The following is a 21,464-nucleotide window of genomic DNA, read 5'->3' on the forward strand; positions in this document are numbered from 1 at the left end:
CAGGAACCCAAACTTGTAAGACTGCGAGATTTTTCTAACTACGCGTGGATGGCAGGTGCTCGAGGGTACTCCCAAGGCTAACAAGGCCTGAGCTTTTGGTAGATGTAGTTATAGTATATTTTTGCTTTGAAAAAGTTCTTCATAAAAAACATCTGCCGTTCTGAGGCGACATAAAACTGTAGGTCTCTCCATTTGAGGAATAACATCAATTTGTGAACACTACAAATGGGAAAGGGAGCTCGGCCAAACAACCAACAAAGAATGTACATATGCGCCAATTATATTATAAATCTACTATGGTAACAATATTCGCCGTGACTCTCATAAGAAGAGGATGGACACATCTCAAAAGGAACATTTGAATATTTATTGGTTGGAACTATTCCTAGCGCAGCCGAAACCGTCTAAATCATGTGATTTATTTATGTAGATGCTGGCGGATATGGTTTGAGTTGTGTACTTGAATCGCCTGAGTTAACCATCCTACTGTACAAGATATTGCTGGCATACCTATAGTAGTTAACTTTGCTATGTCTCGCTTACGAGGCGAAGTATCTGTTGTTATCAATCAAGCAATCAACTTATCTGTGCACTCGAGGTTCACTTTACACAGTTTAGACAAAATTTCGTATATCTACTTTCTTAGGCATATACTTGGCTGAGCGTCTTCTTCAGTTTACAGATTTGTGAGTTTGACTTATGTATAGGTGAAGAATCTTACAGTTTTTATGCCATTTTCAAATAGCAGACGACTTCTATATGTAGTCTTTTTGTGGCAGAAATAAACTCAAAAGTTTGCCATTGCCTGCCGAGAGACTAACGCTGTAAGAACACACTGTTGCCATGTTTTCATGTTGCATGTTCCGAGTGAACATCGAAAATTTAAGTTATCGGCATCGCAATTGTCTTCCGCAGCCTTCATAGTACGAGTAGTATAGTTGGCATGACATTGACTTAGTCAGTGAATTACGATGCATGGGTGGAGGTGGTGGGATCATATTATAAAATGGTATTTGATCTGGTATCTGCTTGTGATAAATAGGGGGGCGTGTCTTTAGTGTTGAAATAACCTAGTAGAGTAAGATTTGGTCCCCTCGGAGTTTATAGTCGGTGTCAGCCAATACCGGAAAGGCGTCATTTAAAAATAAAAGTATAGCTTTAAGAAATGTGGAAATGAGATGGCGTGTGACTGGTGTACGGATTTTGGTACAATGTCTAATGTGTTTATGCGTGTTTTAGTTTATATGAAACCAAATTAGATTCCCTGAAGGCGTTGAAAATGACAAAGTTTTTTGGTTTGTTTAAGATTAATTTTGAAAAAATTCAAGGCGCAACACATACAAAAGTGAATATTTGCAACTCTATATATGTGCATTCATCATGCCTGTTATATATGTATGTATGTTCAGATGTGAAGGCGATTATTATTTGTTTAATCTATGTTTAGTTATTGACTTTGATTTTCGTTTCGTTTCAAAAACTTCTAGTATTCTCTAACTTAACTACGAATTAGACAGCCATTCAACAACAACACTAACAACAAGTTTCTAAATAATTATTTTGAAACAAGACAGGAATTTTAATGTTCATCATGAGCCAGTTAAAGTGTCCGATTCTTCATTTTTACAATTGTGAACGAGCAATTAATGCTAGCGAATTGAACAGTTTAGATAATCCTGTAATCTCTTAAATAAAAGTTTACTGTATAGTAAATATTTGAATAAATTATTTAACTTTCGAATCCTGAACTGGAAGAAAACAGAGTTCAGGCATAAATTTTCTATTTCACCTGTTCCAAATTTCATCTCAAACTCGCTAAATATAAGCTACTAACTTATTCAACCATTTCCTTATCTTATGCCATAATTATCTAAATCTACTAATACCGGTACTTGGCTACAGTTTCTGAACTTTTGGTAAAAAATGTTCCTATTTCTAAGGGCTTCTACGGTACATACACATAAGATTCCTGCTTGGATCAACTACTTTTGATTTATGAACTCCTTTATTCATTTCACCCTTCGTTTTGGCTTATAGGAGGTAGTTCCTCTTCCGGCTCAATTTCCACGGTGGTCTCTTTTTTTGGCGTCGTCTTCGTATCCTCACTCGATGTATTCTCGTCCACATCTATTGAATTGTTTTGCGCACGCTCTGGTATCTCGGCTAGCAACGAGAAACTGCTTGCTTTTTGCATATTGCTAAGCGCTGCTTCGCTTTCTGTTCGCAAGAGCGTTGTGCGTCTTTCGTTTATTACCTTCACAGAATCGTAAAGATCATTACTCTCGATACTTTGCCGTTCACTTGAGGAACGTATAAAGAAGATACTATCGTCCGATACATTGGGCAGTTGTGCTTTAGGTCGATAGAATGTACGTGAAGAATTACTGCGATACAAGGATTTATTGCACTCATTCACCACAACAGGTTTCGCATTGGAGTCAAGGCAAAGCGTGTCGGGTCGTGCCTTTTTGAGGATGCTATTCAACTTCTTGGGAAGCGGTGGCGGCAACTCTTCTACTTGGTGCACAGTTGTCATAGAAACAGTTTGAATGGCCACATTTAGCGCAACCGGTGATAACGCCACGCCGTTGATGCTGTTGGATAATTTATCCTCTACATTATCGATATTCTCTTCAGGGAAGCAAGGCTCCAAGCTCGATTGACCGGAAAGATGGTGTATGGCTGCAGGTGGCTCAGAACAAACGCTTGCTTGGCTCCTGGAAATAAAAAAAAAAATAAATGTGGAAAGTCATATGCTCAAAATATAATATTATGCTCACAAAAATTCGAAATTTTTTTGTGCAAAAAGTCTGGGTGCGTGCCAACGCAAACATTAGTTAGTCTATCAGGACTTTCTTTTCAGTACACTTGAAGCAGCTGCGCTATTCAAACAAATTGCCCTATCGCTAATCCAGCCCTATCATTTAGATGCTTAAAAGTTTCTGAACCAATAAATTTCCATCTCCTTCTCAGGAGATGCGTTACAGTTTCCGGCAGTTGCTTTATATTATATATTCTTATTCCTTATGATGCGGCTTGTCAGCGGTCCTTTCTGCTCAGCGTGATGAACTGCTGCGACCATCTGAGGTTTCATTCTATTCACACGTGTCGAGTTATACAGTATACTTGCCTTGAGATATGCATACTTGCCTGGTAATGAACTGACAGAGTATGACTAAACCTTTCAAGGCCGATAAAGGGCCACTAGTTTAAAGCAGTGTAGTTTTGGAACTTTTTCAAAGTCGATAAAGTTTTTTAAAGATTTTGTCTTAGGAATGGCTATCAGATCACCACACAGTATATCAGTATTGTTTAAATATGTGCCACTCTCCTAAGCCCTGATAGATGATAACCAAATGCCTAAACTAAACTACATTAAATTTTCTATTTAATAACTTAACTCCTGAGTTCTGAAAAACAAATTATCAAATGAATTAAGTATACCTGAACTCCTTCTCCACTGACGGAGTGGCGGATGGTCCAGAACTGTACCGCTTCGGTGAGCGCAATATAGATTTTGGCATTACTTCAGGGCTATGCAAATCAACTTGTATGCGTCGCGAATCGATGCTTGAGGCGCGACTAGCCATGGAGGCGCAGCGTGCCGTCCAGCGGCCGCTATATGAAGAGTCTGACATTGTAGAACTTCTGGCAAATGGAAGAAAAGAAACAGTTGTTAGTACTTGTACATCCATTAACATTTAAGTTAACAAGGCAAAAAAAAAATATAGTTGAAAAAAAGTGAAGTCGAAAATATATACAGTACAATCGTGATAGTCCGACACATACGGGACCGACTCGTTGTCGGATTATCAAATATTCCGGACTACCGAAGGTACCATTTAATCAATGTTAATTCGAAATTTATGATCAAAATGCATAACGCAAAAATCATCTTTTTATTAATATCTCTTTTAATGGGGGAACAAAAACGTAACTGCTAAACTTAAAGAAATTAATTACACGCGAAATTTTTAGTTTTTTAATTCATACATATGCAGTTAATATAAAACATGAACGTAAGTATAAACATTATTGTAAATACATATGTAAAAACCAGCTTACGTTGAAACACAAAATATGAATTACGAAAGCGAAATGAGCTACTTAACATATGTAATCGAGAATACTTTTTTGTTTTTTTCTTTTATAAGACTCGGCAATCACTTTTTCTTGGACCTTCTTAAGCTGGAGTACAGTTTCCATATCAACACCACGTTCTTGTGACCAGCGTAGCAGTGTCGTAGCAGCCAAAGTGGCCTCGTCACGTTATGAAGTTGTCGGATTACCGAACGTGTCGGATTAAGAAATGTCGGACTATCACGATTGTACTGTAATTCGTCAGCAAGCGCGCTTGAGCGTAATCGAGATGAACTAATGAAAATGAAGAGAAACATGAAAAGGCTACAATCATCATCAAAATCAAAGATTATGTTGCTCTAACGGATTTTTTGACACCACCCCAAGTTTGTACGGTTCTCTGTACTCTGAACTTAATCAGAGAATGTGCGGTACTCCTTTTACCTACTGGGGGTTATACCCCTTCACATTCACATGCAGGCCAAAGCGAAAAGAGTTAAACAAATTTATGATAACTTGGTGCACGATTGAGTCAGTTACCGAAGAAGGTATTGAAATTGGTGTCTTTGGATCAAAGTTAAGATACTCTGAAACCAGATTTTCAATTCTTAGGCGGAAATATAAAGATGTGCAGACTACAATATCGGATTACCACAGTTACTGGGACTGATAAATTGCAACCTTGTCAGACAGTGAAGCAGATATTAGGGTACCCAGATCCAACAAGGTAGTCTCTAAGCTGGTGATGTAATGCTTCAGTGCACCAAAATTTGTTGAGAAGCGGGTCACAATAGTATTAAAGAGAAAAGATTCCAAACAAACTCGCCAAGAAGTGACATCAACTGCCTTTATAGGTCTAGAATTCTTTTGCGGTTCGGACAGGCGGCATCCCGACAAACAAGAGGAAGAAGCTCATAGGGAACTATACTACGACAAACTACCAGGTTTGCGCACTCCAGACCACGTTTTGGTTCTTATAACCGAAAACCCTTTAAAGATTGCATGAGCTTATCCAAATATAACATAAGAATTTTAATTCATTTCATTTTCACAGAACAATGCAGACCTATGAAATTCGCGGACTTTACAGAATAGCAAGGAACAAAACTGCAAGGTATATACTTGAACGTGACAGAGTCCTGTGTAACCACCTAATAGTGGACGGCATGAAGGAAGGGGGGTGGATCCTAAGGTTGCGGGGCTCTGTACCAAACATCAATAGGAAAAATTATACTGCTTAATTATACCAAGTAGGTGTATGCCACACAAAGAAATTGCTTACGTAGAGACTAACGGTCGTACATTGCTTTCAGTAACATTTATCAATACAACCGCCCACACTCATAACCATGTTTGCGACTCTTATTGATTAGATCCTTGTCGGTACTCACCTCCGATTGCCTAGCGGACTACTTTTGTCCTCCTCCTGTTCGATCGGCTTCTGTCGTGCCAGCACATGACGCTTAGCCGTGTCGGAGCGACGGGACATATCAGCCACTGTAGCCCTTGATAGCTGCTTTTCTACACGGGCACCATCATCGAAGGAGGCTGCGTGCCAGTAGAGCTTATTTGTAGAAGGCGGCTGGAGTAGCGCACAAGGTCCACCATTTTCACGAGTATTGCGTTGCACCAAACTATTGCTAATGCGCGACCCGCGCGACTTTACCTGACGTCCACTGCTGTTGGTGTGCAGATGGCGGTGATGATGGTGGTGGTGTCGATGATGGTGTCGGTGACGTTTTTGTTCCAGCAATAAAAGTGGTTTGTGATGCGGCGAAAGCAAATGTGAGAGGTTAGTGGAGTAAGCGATGGGATGGGGGACATGTGTGGAGAGATTTGGCACAGAACCAGTGTGGGTGAGGCGTCGTAGTTGTGGAGAAAAGCGAGCGGATGCGCTAATGAAATGAAAGCGAAAGCGATTTTTTTGTTTTAACTCTAGAGTTGAGCTGAACTGAATTGCGGTTGGGTTTAAATGTATTGCTTGCGGGAAACGTGTGAATATTATGCGATATTTACAAAGTGATTGCATGAAGATAATTGTGGCGAAGTGAAAATGGTTAGATAAACCAAACTGATTTACCTGAGGGACTTTGAAAATTTGATAAGCTCGGCTGTAAGTGCCTCTCGATCGAAAGGCTGTGGTGTGGCTTGCGGTGGCGGCTCAGCTGGTGACGTGCGAAATACACCAAATTGTTGATCCCAACGCGTTGTTTGCAATTGAATACCTATAAGTATAAGATAGTTTAGTGGTTTATTTCCCACTTCTATTTAATAACTACTTACCAATGGCGCGCCTTTGCGAAGTGGCGCTGCTCTGATTACTGCGTACGGTCGATTTGCTGCCGCCCGCACCAGGACGAAAACGCGCTGGCACCACTTTTGCGGCTGAGTCACGCGCCTCAAATGTCATAACACAAGAAGCCACCACAATGAAACCACCGAAGCCCATCACAATAGGTCCGACGTAGGAGAGGTTGTTGAGGTGAAAACCCTTTAGGTCATTTTTGACCCGCACCGTCGCATTGCCGCGCAACTCAGAACCCGTCGAGAGGTAGTCCGCATAATAGCCTGTTTCAAAAATAAACAAAAGAATACAGAAATCAGTCACAGTACGCCTGCGTGTTTAATTTGTAAATTTTATGCTGTTGCGTTCGTAAATTACCTATCGTAGCCATACTGCCACCGAGCAGCATCAGCGTTAAGCCCAGCACGAGTGCGCGACAAGCATGCCAGAGGCATTTGGATGACATTTTCCCACGCACCACCTGAACATTCCATGTGGCCCCCGAGGCGGGATGGGCACGACGCAAATTACCAATTGAGTGCTTACGCCGCACTGTGCCACCACCCGCCCGTCGCGATGGCATCACATCGACTACAACTATGTATTCAGGTTACACAGCCTTCTGTAATTGCAATTCCTGGAATTGTGGTAGCTCTTTTCGTAGTTACCTTTCACTAGGGTATTCCCTGCAGCTCCAATTCGTATTCAATTAGAGCTCTTTGCAATGCGGTTGATATGTTTGCTCTTGTATGTATATTTGTGAAAAAATTGTTTGCTGTTAAAAAAGTTAACTGAAAATAATGTGGTATAAACAGAATTATAGTGGGATTCCATTGAAGGTTACACTGGTTTCGGTTAAATTAAAATAACTGCCAATGGGCGCGCTACTGCCTGAAACTGCGTAGCCGAAACATTATCAAGACTTGCCATTATATACAATAATAAACAAGGCTTTGTGAAAGCTAGCAGCAGTTTTCAAAACCTATTGTGAATTTTAGAAAGTAGTTGGTAAATGAGAGCTTTGATGAGAAATATATCAAATGAAAACAATTTGAATGTTATACTAGGTCGGATTATAGATTAGGTCGGGTTAATATGGTGCGAAGAGCTTCACGGCGAAGTAACAATTAAGTGCCGTTACGGCTACGGATCTCAGGTGGAGAGGAAAGCCTGGTATGTATTGAGCCCCTACAAGATCGATTCAGCGCAACGTACACCAACAGGTTCGTGCCCACCACGACAGGCAGTCAGCGAAATTCATCGAAATACAATTAACACCTTCACAAACTTTTGCTCCATGAATGTCTTAAGCGCACTACAAATACTACCTAGAGCAGGCAAATAGCTCGAATGGTCTAGTGATAACCGAGTAGGGCTGACATAGTTTTGTTCTGAATATTTCCTTATATTAAACAACTATTTTATGCATGATAGATCCGGACATGACAAAGATATACCAAATATGCGAATAACCTCTTCAAAAGCTCAGTTGAATCACTTGACTAATACCCCTCCTCTTCTGCTCCGACGCAGTCCAGTACGAGTAGATGCCATTCGATTGCTCGCAGTTAGTGGAGCAGCGACGCAGGCAGGTATTATTGAGGATATTATAAGAACAATGCATGAATCTCTAGAGTAATCCCTCGCTAAACACAGAAAGTGCTCAAACTATTTAATATCTGAAAACGACGACATTCACCGCGTCGCGCTGGGGCTTCGATAATATAGCAAATAACCTCTTAAGATAATAGGACTATGAATAAGTTCGTTTCGGTTTTACAACAGATGGCGTAACTTGATTATTATTCCATCGATCCACATTTCCAAACATTCATTGGAGAGCTACTGTCGTAAGGCACAAACGTCAGTATAAGTTTTTTATTTGAAGCGTAAACAACAATATTTTTACCACACTTGAAAATGTCGAATTTCGTGCCAAATAATGTGTTTTTGCGGGGAATTCTTCTTCATTATTTTAATATGAAGAAAAAAGCAGCCGAAAGTCATCGTATCTTGGTGGAAGTTTATGGTGAGCATGCTCTATCTGAGCGAACGTGCCAGAAGTGGTTTGCACGCTTTAAAAGTGGTGATTTTGGCTTGGAAGACGAAGAACGCGAGGGTGCGCCGCCAAAGTTCATGGATACCGAATTGGAGGAATTGCTCGATCAAGATCCGGCTCAAACGCAAGAAGAGGTTGCAAAAACTTTGGGAGTTGATCAATCAACCATTTCCAAACGTTTAAAAGCCATGGGAATGATCCGAAAGGTAGGCCATTGGGTGCCGTATGAATTGAAGCCAAGAGACGTTGAACGCCGTTTTATGGCATGCGAACAACTGCTTCAACGGCACAAAAGAAAGGGTTTTTTGCATCGAATTGTGACTGGCGATGAAAAGTGGGTCCATTACGACAATCCAAAACGTCGGGCAACGTATGGATACCCTGGCCATGCTTCAACATCGACGTCGGCGCAGAATATTCATGGCCTGAAGGTTATGCTGTGTATCTGGTGGGACCAGCTGGGTGTTGTGTATTATGAGCTACTGAAACCGAATGAAACGATTACGGGGGATGTCTACCGACGACAATTGATGCGTTTGAGCCGAGCACTGCGAGAAAAACGGCCGCAATACGCCGATAGACACGACAAAGTTATTTTGCAACATGACAATGCTCGGCCACATGTTGCACAAGTGGTCAAAACATACTTAGAAACGCTCAAATGGGATGTCCTACCCCACCCGCCGTATAGTCCAGACCTTGCGCCATCCGATTACTATCTCTTCCGATCGATGCAACATGGCCTGGCTGACCAGCACTTCCGTAATTACGATGAAGTCAAAAAATGGATCGATTCGTGGATTGCGGCAAAACCGACCGAATTTTTCACAAAGGGAATCCGTGAATTGCCAGAAAGATGGGAAAAAGTAGTAGTAAGCGATGGACAATATTTTGAATATTAAATTTGTAACCATTTTACGTCAATAAAGTTTAAAATTTCGAAAAAAAACCGCACGAACTTATTCATAGTCCTATTAATAAAGCAAATAACCAAGTAAGTTTGGCTATTCTGCAGCTCGAAATTGTAAGTCACCCAACCCCGGATTAATAAGAGTTAAGAAGCGATAATCAATCCTGTAGAAGCTGGCATCCTGTCGTTGCTTGAAGCCATATGCAGCCTTGTTTCCCGAACTGTTTCTAACGAACAGATTTCCAAATAAGGCCTTGAAAACGCTATTCAATAGTGCTCTGACTTGCATAACCATTCTCTATTTGGCTGTGAAAGGCATTAGAGGTACGCACTCAGTTTAGAGATGGACTAAGCTGAAAAAGCTCATAAAATCCCTGAAACACTCACAAAAACAGGTAAAAGGAAATATTCTTACAACTACTGGAGTACCAGCAGTCTTACAAGTACTAGGAGTCTGCGAATAATGTTTATACATATGAACATTTAGGTTACTGGGGTGGTTTACTACACTAAAGAACCATAACATAATATTGATCGGTTGTATATCTCTGGGACTATTTCTGGGTGAAAACCCAACACTTCCCAAAAAGCCGACTACAGTTTCAAAAACCAATGCTCACATTTTGTACCCTTCTTTCGTTGATTATTTTCCAAAAGAGATTGGGATTTACTATAACTTCTAGCACAATATACAGTGCATACCTGTATTTTCATCAAAACATTAATTTGTTTTATTTTGGTTAGCAGTGAGCAAACCCTTCACATTTCATCGAACTTGGGTTCCTTTTTCGATTTTGGTTCTCCTGAGCGATGCTTATCGATAGTTGTTAGGTCAAAATTGCTATTTAATACTCGTATGCAAGGTAAAATGATTGAGCTTTGACGGTAAGTCAAAATTCAACAAGTTCTACTTTCCAGAAGATGAAACGAGAACTGTTTGAGTGTTGTATGTAGCAAGATAGACATAAAGCAGCGAACTACGTGCTGAAGGCTTTCCTGGCCAGCTGTGTTGTGCAAATGGATACCCGCTACCTGAGTGAAGCATGACTTGGCGTTTGTACTTGGTATCAAGTATCACGAGCGAGCTTTGTTACGTTACGCTGACATCACTTAGGCGTTCCCAACGTACATCAAGATGTACAGAAAGGAAACGCAATAAAGAAAAATTGAAAATAATCATGCCGGTAGGGTGGAATAAATGGGACACCAATTTAGCTCATTATACATACAATATATGAGTAGTTTTACCGCCCTTTATTTAATTTATGATTCTATGAATGTTACATATGAATTTATATCAATACACAAGGTGACAAACCAGATTCTATTAAATTGAATTCAATGGCTCTATTTATGACCTTACGAACACGATGTGCTTCTAAGATTTTCCAGAGATGTGAAATTTCTCAGCCCAATAGGGGAATAAACGGTTTTTAACACTTTTGATCTTATCGATAGTGAGCTGCTTATGTGGCTAGAAAAACAAATTGCGACCGAACAAATGATGTAACGGGTGTTTTTTAAGAGGATCAGAACAATTTGTTTCTAATGACTGGTGTTTCGACTGAGTTATAGTTAGGGATTATTATTCAGATGGATGTAAGATGGAAAGCTCGTTTAAGAAACTTGGACATACAACTGAACAACAATGACAAAAGACACGCAGAAAATCATATGAAATGAAAATGAACATTTGTTTAATGGTCGGTTCGATAAACGAAATCAGTTAAAGAACTTTATTATAACCACATTATATGATTTATATATAAATACAATATATAAAGAGTTTTTCAATAAGTGCATTCGAACTCTATATACGCCATACACTGACATACTTGAAACGTTAAAATTTATTGTCATTCCCTTCGCTGACTTCGGGTAGGAAATCATCTTCAGTGATTGAGGTCCACTTTTTGTGAAATGGATTCGTGAAGAAACAAAATCGACAGATTTTGAGCGATAGGCACCAGTCACTACTTGCTTTAACTACAGCGGCTTTGACTTCAGCGGTCTCAACATCTCATATTTCTATATAGAGGCGCAAAATCTGCGCTCACTGTGAATGCCTCTCATCCAATATCAGCAGAGTTGCGACGGTCACTTGAAACACATAATACAATTGACCACGTAAGAAAACAAGTGTGACATTGTTATTTAAATTATTTATTGTAAGTAACGGGTGATTTTTTAGCTATTATCTTTTTAAACAGTTGGTTTAAACAGCTGACGCACGTTTCGTGTTTTGTTTCACTGTCAAACATCTTCAGTTTGGTCTATAATTTAACCATGAATCGTCTTAGAAACGAAAAACGCTTACAAATCATTGAATTTTATTATATGTAAAAATCGGTGTTCTGTTAAGAAAGTTTATCGCGCGCTTCTTCCATTATATGGTTAGTTTAATCGACCCACTGAAGCGGCTATTCGAGCTATTATGACTAAATTTAAAACCAAATTTATATTATTGGGCATCAAACCACCAACACGCTTACGTAGAGTGCGAACTGAAGAAAATATCGCAGCTGTATCTGCCAGTGTTAATGATGACCATCAATTATCGATTCGTCGCCGTTCGCAGCAATTGGGCCTCTGTTACTCAACAACGTGGAATATTTTGCGAAAGGATTTAGGTGTGAAGCCTTTCAAAATACAGCTGGTGCAAGGATTGAAGCCGAGCGCAGAATTTTTGGTGAATGGGCTTTGGGAAAGTTAGCTGAAGATCCACTTTTTTATCGAAAAATTGTGTTCAGCAACGAAATTCATTTTTGGATCAACGGGTACGTAAATAAGCAGAATTGTCGATTTTGGAGTGAAGATCAGCCAGAAGAATTGCAAGAGCTACCAATGTATCCAGAACAGGTCACAGTTTGGTGCGGTTTATGGGCTGGAGGTATCATTGGACCGTACTTTTTCAAAGATGCTGCGAGTCGTAACGTAACTGCGAATGGTGAGCGCTACCGTGAAATGATATCCAACTTTTTTTTGCCCAAAATACAAGAGCTTGATTTGCATGACATGTGGTATCAGCAAGACGGTGCCACAGGCCACACGACACGCGTAACAATGGACTTGTTGAGAGGCGAGTACGGTGAACATTTTATTTCACGTTCAGGACCTGTCAATTGGCCACCCAGATCGTGCGATATAACGCCTTTAGATTATTTTTTGTGGGGCTATGATAAAGCTCATGTCTATTCAGACAGTCCTGCTTCAATTAACGTATTAAAGCATTTATATGTGAGATACCGGCCGAAACATTGGAAAGAGTATGCCCAAATTTGACTAAGCGGATGGACCATTTGAAGCACAGTCACGGTCAACATTTGCATGAAATAATCTTCAAACATTAAATTATATGCACTGTACTATCAATTTAAATAAAAATTCCATGCATTTTTCTGAATTTTACGTGTGTTTTTTGAAAAATTTTCCTATAGCTCTTAAAAAATCACCTTTTATTTAAATTCAAAGTTCGAGCACTTAATAAAAAAGCCCTGTATCTACATTTATTGCTACTCAAATACTGAAATTTATGGCTGGTTATCTATTTAAGCTACGCACTCTAAATTTGACTTAATTTAGTTCTGAACGAAGGTAAAAATTAAATTGCCATTAGCCTTGATTAGTTTACCAGTGAGTTGGTAATTGGGTCATATGTTACTGTTGCCCGCAAATGCAACCCACATTGCTTACAAATGCAAGCTAGCGTGACATACATTTCCAAGAATACGTTGCTTGAATCGAATCTCACTTAGAATACTTAGAAGTAGAAAATGAGTGATGAGCTTATTGAGCAGTTGTTGGTAATTTGATACATTTGAAAAATTTAATTAAAGTCAACAGCATTTGCTTTCCGATATTATGCCATAATTGTTTGAAAAGTCATCTCACATGCAAAGCTTAAATGAATACTAACATTTGCAATTATTCTCTAAAATGAAACGGTAGAAAACACTTGAACTGGCTATGTTAAGTGCATATACTGGCGTATTTTTCTCTCAAATATGTGTAACTGTGCATTTATTTATTCAGTGTGCGTACTATTTTTACAAAGAAAGATAATGAGAATACTTATGTTGAAATTATTTAAACAACTCGTTTTGTAACATTTTCCAAAACTATTTTGTGGACGAAAAAATAAGGCCAACAAGATTTGAAAGCGAATTCAAATCTCTCAAACTTCTAGAAATCGGAGCATTGGAAGTTCAAACCATCGATTGCCATAAAATATCATGGTCCCGTAAGCTTCGCTGAGGGGAGTTAACCACCCCACTTATTAAATCGAAAACGAAAGTCCTTTACTATCTAGCGATCTTAGGTTAACGAACAAGTACCGACTCCTTTATGAGGGAATGGTAAAACACAAAGAACGCCAAGCATAGCGGACAAACACTTTCTGGACACATTCAAGCCTACTAATTTGACATGCGTATGACGGTCTCTAGAAAAGTAGGAGAACGCTAGCTGGCTTAGAACGTTCAAATGACGTATAAAGAAACTTTAGATATACGGCTGACCCATATAGGCTGAACGCTAATGTCAAATAAAAGCAAGTACAGAATATGACTTTATAATGGTGCAATTTCAACGTTTTTGAAAAGAGAATCAAAAGTCAAAAACTCAATATTACTTTATTATTTACTTGGATTGGGTAATCTAGAACCATAAATTTGGTAAGAAATAGACATAGGAGAATGAGATTTAGAATAAGAGACATACAAATATTTAGTAATAATAAGTGGAGCTTACACCCTTTGCTGCCCCCCTTACGGGATAGCACGTGTCCATGCAACTTCATGCAGTCGGAGGGAACGGACCCACCTCAGTGAGTCACCGTGGGCTTACTGTACTACTAAGGGCTATGGAACAACGAGCCTTCTTTCCTTCGAACTCGTGGGATCAATTATGGAAATGCAAACATAAGAAAAGCAATAACTTCTAAACGGAGAGCAGCAATACTGTTGGAGAGAAAAGCTACTAAAGTACCTGTAGCAGAAATTACGACCCGTTGAGTGACAAACACAAGAAAGCGCAAAGCATTTTTGTTGGCTGTTTGGCCCAGCTCCTCCTTCTATTTGTCGTGTGCGAATTGATGTTTTCCCACAATTGGGTAATCAGGTCCTGCTTTCTATAAAATCCATCATGAATCATTGGCATGCTATGTATAAAAGGTCATCGTTGCAAATAAGGGATTTCTAAGTTTAACTGTCCTGGTCCATATTTGACTCACGAACATCTTTAACATACCATAAAGGCCCAGATATGAGAACATGCATATTTGTCTAGAGAGAACGCTGGTTCGAATCTCGGTGAAACCAAAATTAAGAAAAACATTTTTCTAATAGCGGTCGCTCTCGGCAGGCAATGGCAAACCTCCGAGTGTATTTCTGCCATGAAAAAGCTCCTCAAAAAAATATCTGCCGTTCGGAGTCGGCTTGAAACTGTAGGTCCCTCCATTTGTGGAACAACATCAAGACGCACACCACGAATAGGAGGAAGAGCTCGGCCAAACACCCAAAAAAGGTGTACGCGCCAATTATATATATATATATATAATATTCTCATAATAAAGAGAAATGACGTTTAATTTCCTAAAAAAATTGTATTTTATTCAAAATCAACACCGGCCCTTGAAACTTAACTACCCTTTATATTACATATAATATATAAGATACGTATAGATATAAGATTTGCTCTTATCGAGCTCTTCCTCCTTGTTATTGTCGTGTAGATCTTTTCCACAAATGGAATGACTTGCAGTTTTATGAGCAGACAGTTTTTTTGAGGAGCTTTTTCCAAAGCAGAAATACATTCGATGGCTTGCCATTGTCTACAGAGGAGCGATCGTCATTTGAAAAAATTTCCTATCATTTGCTGTTTCGTGTCTGGTGTATCGAGCGCAAGCGCTACGGTACGGTAATCACACACCTATTAATTTTGCTACAGCGGCCGTGTAATAGTAAAATAGTTGCCTTAAATGTGTGGCCTTTTGTAAGTTTCATTGCTCTAAGGAAATGGAAAGGAAACATGATACTTTGGAATTGGCAGTTTTCCTGCAACTTGTGTGCAAACTGGAATAAGCTTCGTCGAGGAATAAAACTCGCCGAAAAAACCCACGCACTCCTTATGATAATTTTGACATTTAGTTTTTTTTTATTTAATTTGAATTAATTTTTAATAAAATATAGTTAATTTTTTATCAAAACCCATATGAATTAGTATTACATAATCTGTAGGAAATTTAGTAAAATTCATCAAATTTATGACTTTTAAATTAGAATTAAAAAAAAAATTGAGTATGTAAGGCTATACAAATTAAGCGTAATAAAGTGAAAGTTTAAAGAGCCTCGCTTTCTCGCTTTGATTTTTAGTAATTTTTTGTTGATGCTATTTTGCATTTTCTTCAATATAAATTACAGGCCTGTTCTGATTTCCCATTCCCCAAAATCTGCATATTCGATTCCGTAGTGGGCCATGTGCGCTAAAAATTCTTACGATGAAAAATCGCTTGTGATGGTAAAATAGAATTTAAAACATTTTCCACTTTTAACTTACAAAGTATTAACCCTTTAAGGACGAGTGTCGGCATATAGCCGCTCAAACCGTTTTACCGTTGCGGACGCGTGTTGGCATTTAGCCGCCCAAATTAGTTCGTAGCGCGTAACGTCTGTCGTTCTGAGCGATGAGATACGCATAGGTATAGTAGAAGACTCACGTTTTCATTCAAAGACATTAGGGACTATTAGCGATGAAGTCTTATTTTCCTTATAATGTAAACTTCCGATGTGAGACGACGGTAGAGTCAGAACGAATTTCAGTTCTTCGATTCAGTCTCTCAGGGTCACTGCCAGAGGAACCGGCAGGCTTTTTATATATTTTATATTTTACCCTACGCACGATGGCTAAGCGATCTAGAGATGATACGTTCTGACGAGTGTTACTTTGAATCTGATAAGACGATACAATTTGAACGATACCACACAATGTCGGAATATAAAACTTATACATAAATACAGCCAAACTTCTTTTTGTTGTTTTTTTTTTTTCAATTTGTTTATAATTAGTTTTTGATTTTATCAAAATTTTGTCTTGTGTTAAATAAAGCCTTTGTTTTTACAATGTTCAACGTATTTATTTTCTTTATTGGTCACTCCAATATCTCTCGTCCTCAGCGACGCTCACCCGTCGAGCACCTCCGTCCTCAAAGGGTTAACTCACCATTACGGTAATATGCATAACCATTCCTTTCATATTTTTAGCTCTACATAAAATCGATTTACAAAAAATGAAGGTAAAGCATAAATACAACACTAATTGGAAGACGGAACTAGCAGCAGGTAGTCCTTCACACTCGAAATGTGATTGCCACCAGTTTTGTCAAGGTGCGTGTCGACAGCACTGGCACAATTACTAATTACTGTGTCAAACATATATCGGGAGTTTGTTTTTGAGAGAACTTTTTGAGAAATAACGATATCGATAAGTATGGTTTGACATATGGTATTGACATTTCTGTTCAGTAAGGTTTGGCAAGTCATCATGAATCGTTTAACGCCTGAACCACGCTCCCAAATTGTGGAAAAAAATAATATTAAATCTGTTCGCGAAGTTGATAGAGCACTGGCGGCATCATCGGCCTGAGGAAGGAGCTGCCGAAATGAGGAAGGACCTGAATTTTTGTCTCCAAAAATTAATCAGCTCAACATTGACGACATTTGGTCCCAAGAAGACGACGCAACTTGCAATACAGCGCGCATAAGAATTGATTTATTGCAATATTCAAGCCACCATTGACGCCATACGGTCAAATTTATTGGTTATCTTAAAAACACCTCATACATAACATTCGCACATTAACATTAATGGAAAAATAGGCACGTTTACAGTAATACATAAAATAATTCTTTAAACTTATCTCCCAATTCTAAAGTATTATATTTTTTGTTCTGAAACTCTATAAAATGTTAGGTGCCAACCAATTAGTAAGAAGTAATCAAAAAGCAATATCGGCTGTCAGTCGGAAAGTATTGAAATATTTTTCAACCTCAATTTAATCAATTTAGGTGCAAAATCGATTTTTTCAATATTTAGCGGCAATTGAAATATATGCAAAGTGGCGCAAAAGTAATCATCCTATCGCAAGATTTATAATTTTTGCACATGTCATCTGTACGCCAATCATGTTCGGCTCTTGGGAACACGACAGCTGCGATATACAAATATGGAGGGCGTAAAAGTGAAAATAAAGATGTTCATCACTCGAGATCATTTTAGTTTATTTATATTAGTAAAAAGGATTAGTTTTGTGGCTCTTTGTACAATGGAGAGAACCGAATATCGCACAGTAACAATATCTGTTGTTTTGGAAGGCTCATCAGCAACAGAAAAAAGAAATGGTGAACGCGTTAGAGGAATCTGCTACTTCATTTCCATTTAAAAGTTGTTATCCAAGGTTTGAGCCATGTAGTGATCGTCCAAGTGCACATCAACACCAGAATTCATTGAGCAAGTGTTTGACATTGTTAGTGAAGGTTCATACCTGATGCATCTCTGATAAGTGAGTACTCCATAATTTACATGAAAAATTGCAAATCAAAAATACCCAAGGAAAGTTAGAAAGAAACCATATTCCTTTAAGACAACGCCAGGCCTTAAAATATTATATCTTAAAAATATTGTGTGAAAATGTATGCTATGTTTTTCTTTTGTAAAATAAAGCAATTGGCTAGCAAATAAAAAATTATTAAAAATCATAATTTTTTCGGGCCTCTGATTACCCCTAATCCCTTGAAAAACCCCATAAATTTTGTTTGGAAACTTACTTTTATTCAAAGTAAAAAATGTGTGGAAATAATACAAAATTAAAAATCAATTTACTTTTGCTCGATATGAGCATCTTTTGCTTTGACTATGCCCTTGAGATGGTCCATAAATTAACCCCAAATTGCCCGAATGTTACTTGCAGGCGGACAATGGCTTTTTCAGCGCTTTGAGATTGGTGAATCTTTCAGTTTGGACCTTGCCCTCCAAAATGGCCCAAAGAGAATAATCCATCGGATTCGCGTTCGGTGAATTGGGCAGTCATTGTGTGGACGTTATGAAGTTCGGAACATTGTTTTTAGCCATTCTTGCTTCACTCGAGCTTTGTGAGACGATGCCGAGTCCTGTTGAAACGTCCGTGGTCTGCCACCGAAATGTTTGTTTGCCCATGGCTTCAAAGCAACCTCCAGAATACTTTCCCGATCATATTTCACATTTATCTGGACGCCAGGCTCGATTAAAACGATTGGAGAGCTCCTATCTGTGGTTATAACGGCCCAAACCATCACCTGCTGGGGACTCAAATTCTATGTAGTATGAACGGTGGGTCAAATAAACCCCATCGTTTTGGGTGTCTACGAATTGCTCAATTTGAAAAAATTTTCTCGTCAGAGAACTGTTCGGAAATTGACCGCTTTCGTACCTGGAACAATTTAAACAATCAATTAAGGTCTCGTGAAAATAGTTTGCGGTTCAGAGAGACTCTCTATGTGGCATGCTTCACTGTTTTTAATCGTTTTTTGTTTCCTGTTTTTCATATAATCTGAGATTTGTCCCTGACAGATATGCTGTAATGTGCCTGTTTCTTCTTCTGCCTATGTAACTTGGTTTGGGAGCTGTATTTTGATCTTTGCTTGTGGAGCTGGCAAGGTATAAAAATGAGGAATACGCTGAAGCCCTAATTATCTAAATTATAATGCATATTTATACGCAATTGGTGCGGGCACCCTTTGTTCGGTGTTTGGCCGAGCTTGATGTTGTTCCACAAATGGAGTAGCCTACAGTTTTATGACACCTCCGTAGCAAATGGATTTTTGTGAGAAGCTTTATCACGGCAGAAATACACTCGGGGCTTGCCATTGCTGCTATTAGAAAATTCCTTTTCTTTCATTTGCTGTTTTAGACCCACAATAGGTGTCGACCGGGGCCCTATAAAAAGCTAGTCACGCACAAACGTATTCGGCTATTTGAATTATTCAAGTCCCATTTAGATAATTCGACTTGCACGTCAAGTTTCAAAGGGTTTGTTATATAGGATGTCGTAATTTTTGTAAGGGTTCAACCAAGTCACAATACTGAAGAAAACGATAAATCTCTGCTACTGGTTGGCTTATTTTCATGTAGAACCCCACTCAGCCAGCTATTCTTTCAATAAATACTTTAAAATGCCAATGAGTTTGGTTGCGAGCATTTTGTGGTCAACTGTATGAATGTGGCACTTAAAATATTTGCCCAAGTCGCCCGGCTGTAGCTATTTTTGGAGCGTTAACTGTTGACAAGCAATTGAAAAAGTCCTTACGTGTAGCATTTCAGCAAAAAGTTTATATGTGACAGCGACACTGACACTACTGAGGGTCCAGCAGTTTGAAGTGGCTTCGGCGAACCCTCTACAAGCACTTGCGTATAAATGAGAATTGCAAAATATACTCATATATATGCATATATTTGAGTGCACACATACTCATGTACTCGTACATATTTTCTTAAGTAGCATAAATGTGGAAAAACAAAAACGCACATTGTGTCACTCTTCTCAAACTTGTTTCTAAAATACTAAAGCACCGACTTTTAACTGTCGCGCAACCGCTACTAACACACTCACCTTTTCAACAGCCATCCGCTTAACTTAAGTGCCGTGAGACTATTTTCAAAAAATTGCTGCTAATGCAAGTGGCTGGAAGAATTTGTGCTTACGTTTATAGTTTTAAGTGTTTATGCTAAAATACATTTTAAGCAAATTTAGCAAAGGAGGAGAAACAAAATCCGGTCGTGTACGCTATGGAACAATTTGTTATATTTCAACTTTTAATAGGCACAAAGCGAAAACAACAAAAAGTAGCTAACTGCTAAACGGCACGAATGGCATACTAAAACAACTTGCGTAGGCAGTAGGAATTTTATAATGGCAATGCACGGTAATATGAAATTCTGAGTGAAGCTAAAAAATATATGCAGCTACATATTACAAACTAGGTAAACAAACAAAATTTTATTCTTATTGAATAGTTATGGGATAAATATAAGCTCACAAGCGACATGCATAGGCCAGTTCTGCCAATTATAAGGCACAGCAAAATTAATCACTCTATCGGACGATTTATAATTTTTGCAAATGGCGTCGTACACCAATCATGTGAACTAGGCAGCTGTAGTATACAAATAGACAAACATCAATTAAAAGCATTTTTTATTTAGTTAAAAAGTTATTCAAAAATAAATTTACACGAATAATTTTGAGCCACCTTGTATAACTAGGAATAGTTCTTTTCACTACTCAAACCGAGGCGTTCAAATTATTTTGCATACTTTCAGGCGGTATGCTTTGAGAAACAATGGAAATAAAATTATAAGTATTTTCTTACCAAGTTTTAACATTAATTTGTATATTTTTAGATGTATTTGCCTCGTTTCCTTTTCTTTGATCTCAACGAATTGGCTTGAACTTTGTTTTGTATGACATTTTTCACAGAAGTCCTGTCTTGTTCTGCAGAGTCTGAATGGATTGGTGTTTCAGAGATTATCTTTCAAAGATACGTCTATATTTAATGCTAGAAGATTGGATTTGAAAAAATTTCTCATCAGAAAACACAATGTTGGGAAATAGACCGTTTTCGGACAAGCGAAGCAACTCCTTCGCTCTTTCAAATCTGCGGTACACTAAAACTTTATTTACTTTGAGGTGCTCGAGCTCACGAACAGTCGCTGGTTGTGATTTTCCAGCCAAATATAATGCAATCTCACTATTATGTTTGAAATTCATTACTAATTTTCTTCTTCGCGTTTACTCTTGGCAAAATGCTTTCACGCGCTTGTAAACAATACTTTGGGCTGTCATTTACCCAACTAATAGGCAGCTGATGCCCGTGCATCAGCAACGCGGGCGGTTTTAAGTTGGTTACACTTCGAGTGTCGAAACCTGTACTGTACGCAATCTCGAAAAAAGTTGTTAACCTTAAAACTATCACTTGCAAATTGTTTCACTCAACACCGAGTAATTTATACGTCGTCTTGATTTACCTCAGTATTGCGGGACTTACACATGAAAATATGATATATTAGAGGACATTGCCACCTACAATAAAATCCAACAT

General features: G+C 38.6%; 1 protein-coding gene across 1 annotated transcript; it reads right to left on the bottom strand.

Moving 5' to 3' along the window:
- Window positions 1-1,613: 1,613 nt before the first annotated feature.
- Window positions 1,614-6,947, bottom strand: LOC128861519 (uncharacterized). Its single transcript, XM_054099711.1, has 6 exons — window positions 6,743-6,947; window positions 6,364-6,648; window positions 6,161-6,305; window positions 5,472-5,975; window positions 3,445-3,648; window positions 1,614-2,717 (listed from the first exon to the last, which is right to left on the bottom strand). Exons 1-6 carry the CDS (start codon window positions 6,945-6,947, stop codon window positions 2,015-2,017), a joined length of 2,046 nt encoding a protein of 681 aa, XP_053955686.1. The 3' UTR covers window positions 1,614-2,014.
- Window positions 6,948-21,464: the final 14,517 nt, after the last annotated feature.

The sequence above is a fragment of the Anastrepha ludens genome, chromosome 4 (assembly GCF_028408465.1).
Source record: "Anastrepha ludens isolate Willacy chromosome 4, idAnaLude1.1, whole genome shotgun sequence".
Taxonomy (NCBI): Eukaryota; Metazoa; Arthropoda; class Insecta; order Diptera; family Tephritidae; genus Anastrepha; species Anastrepha ludens.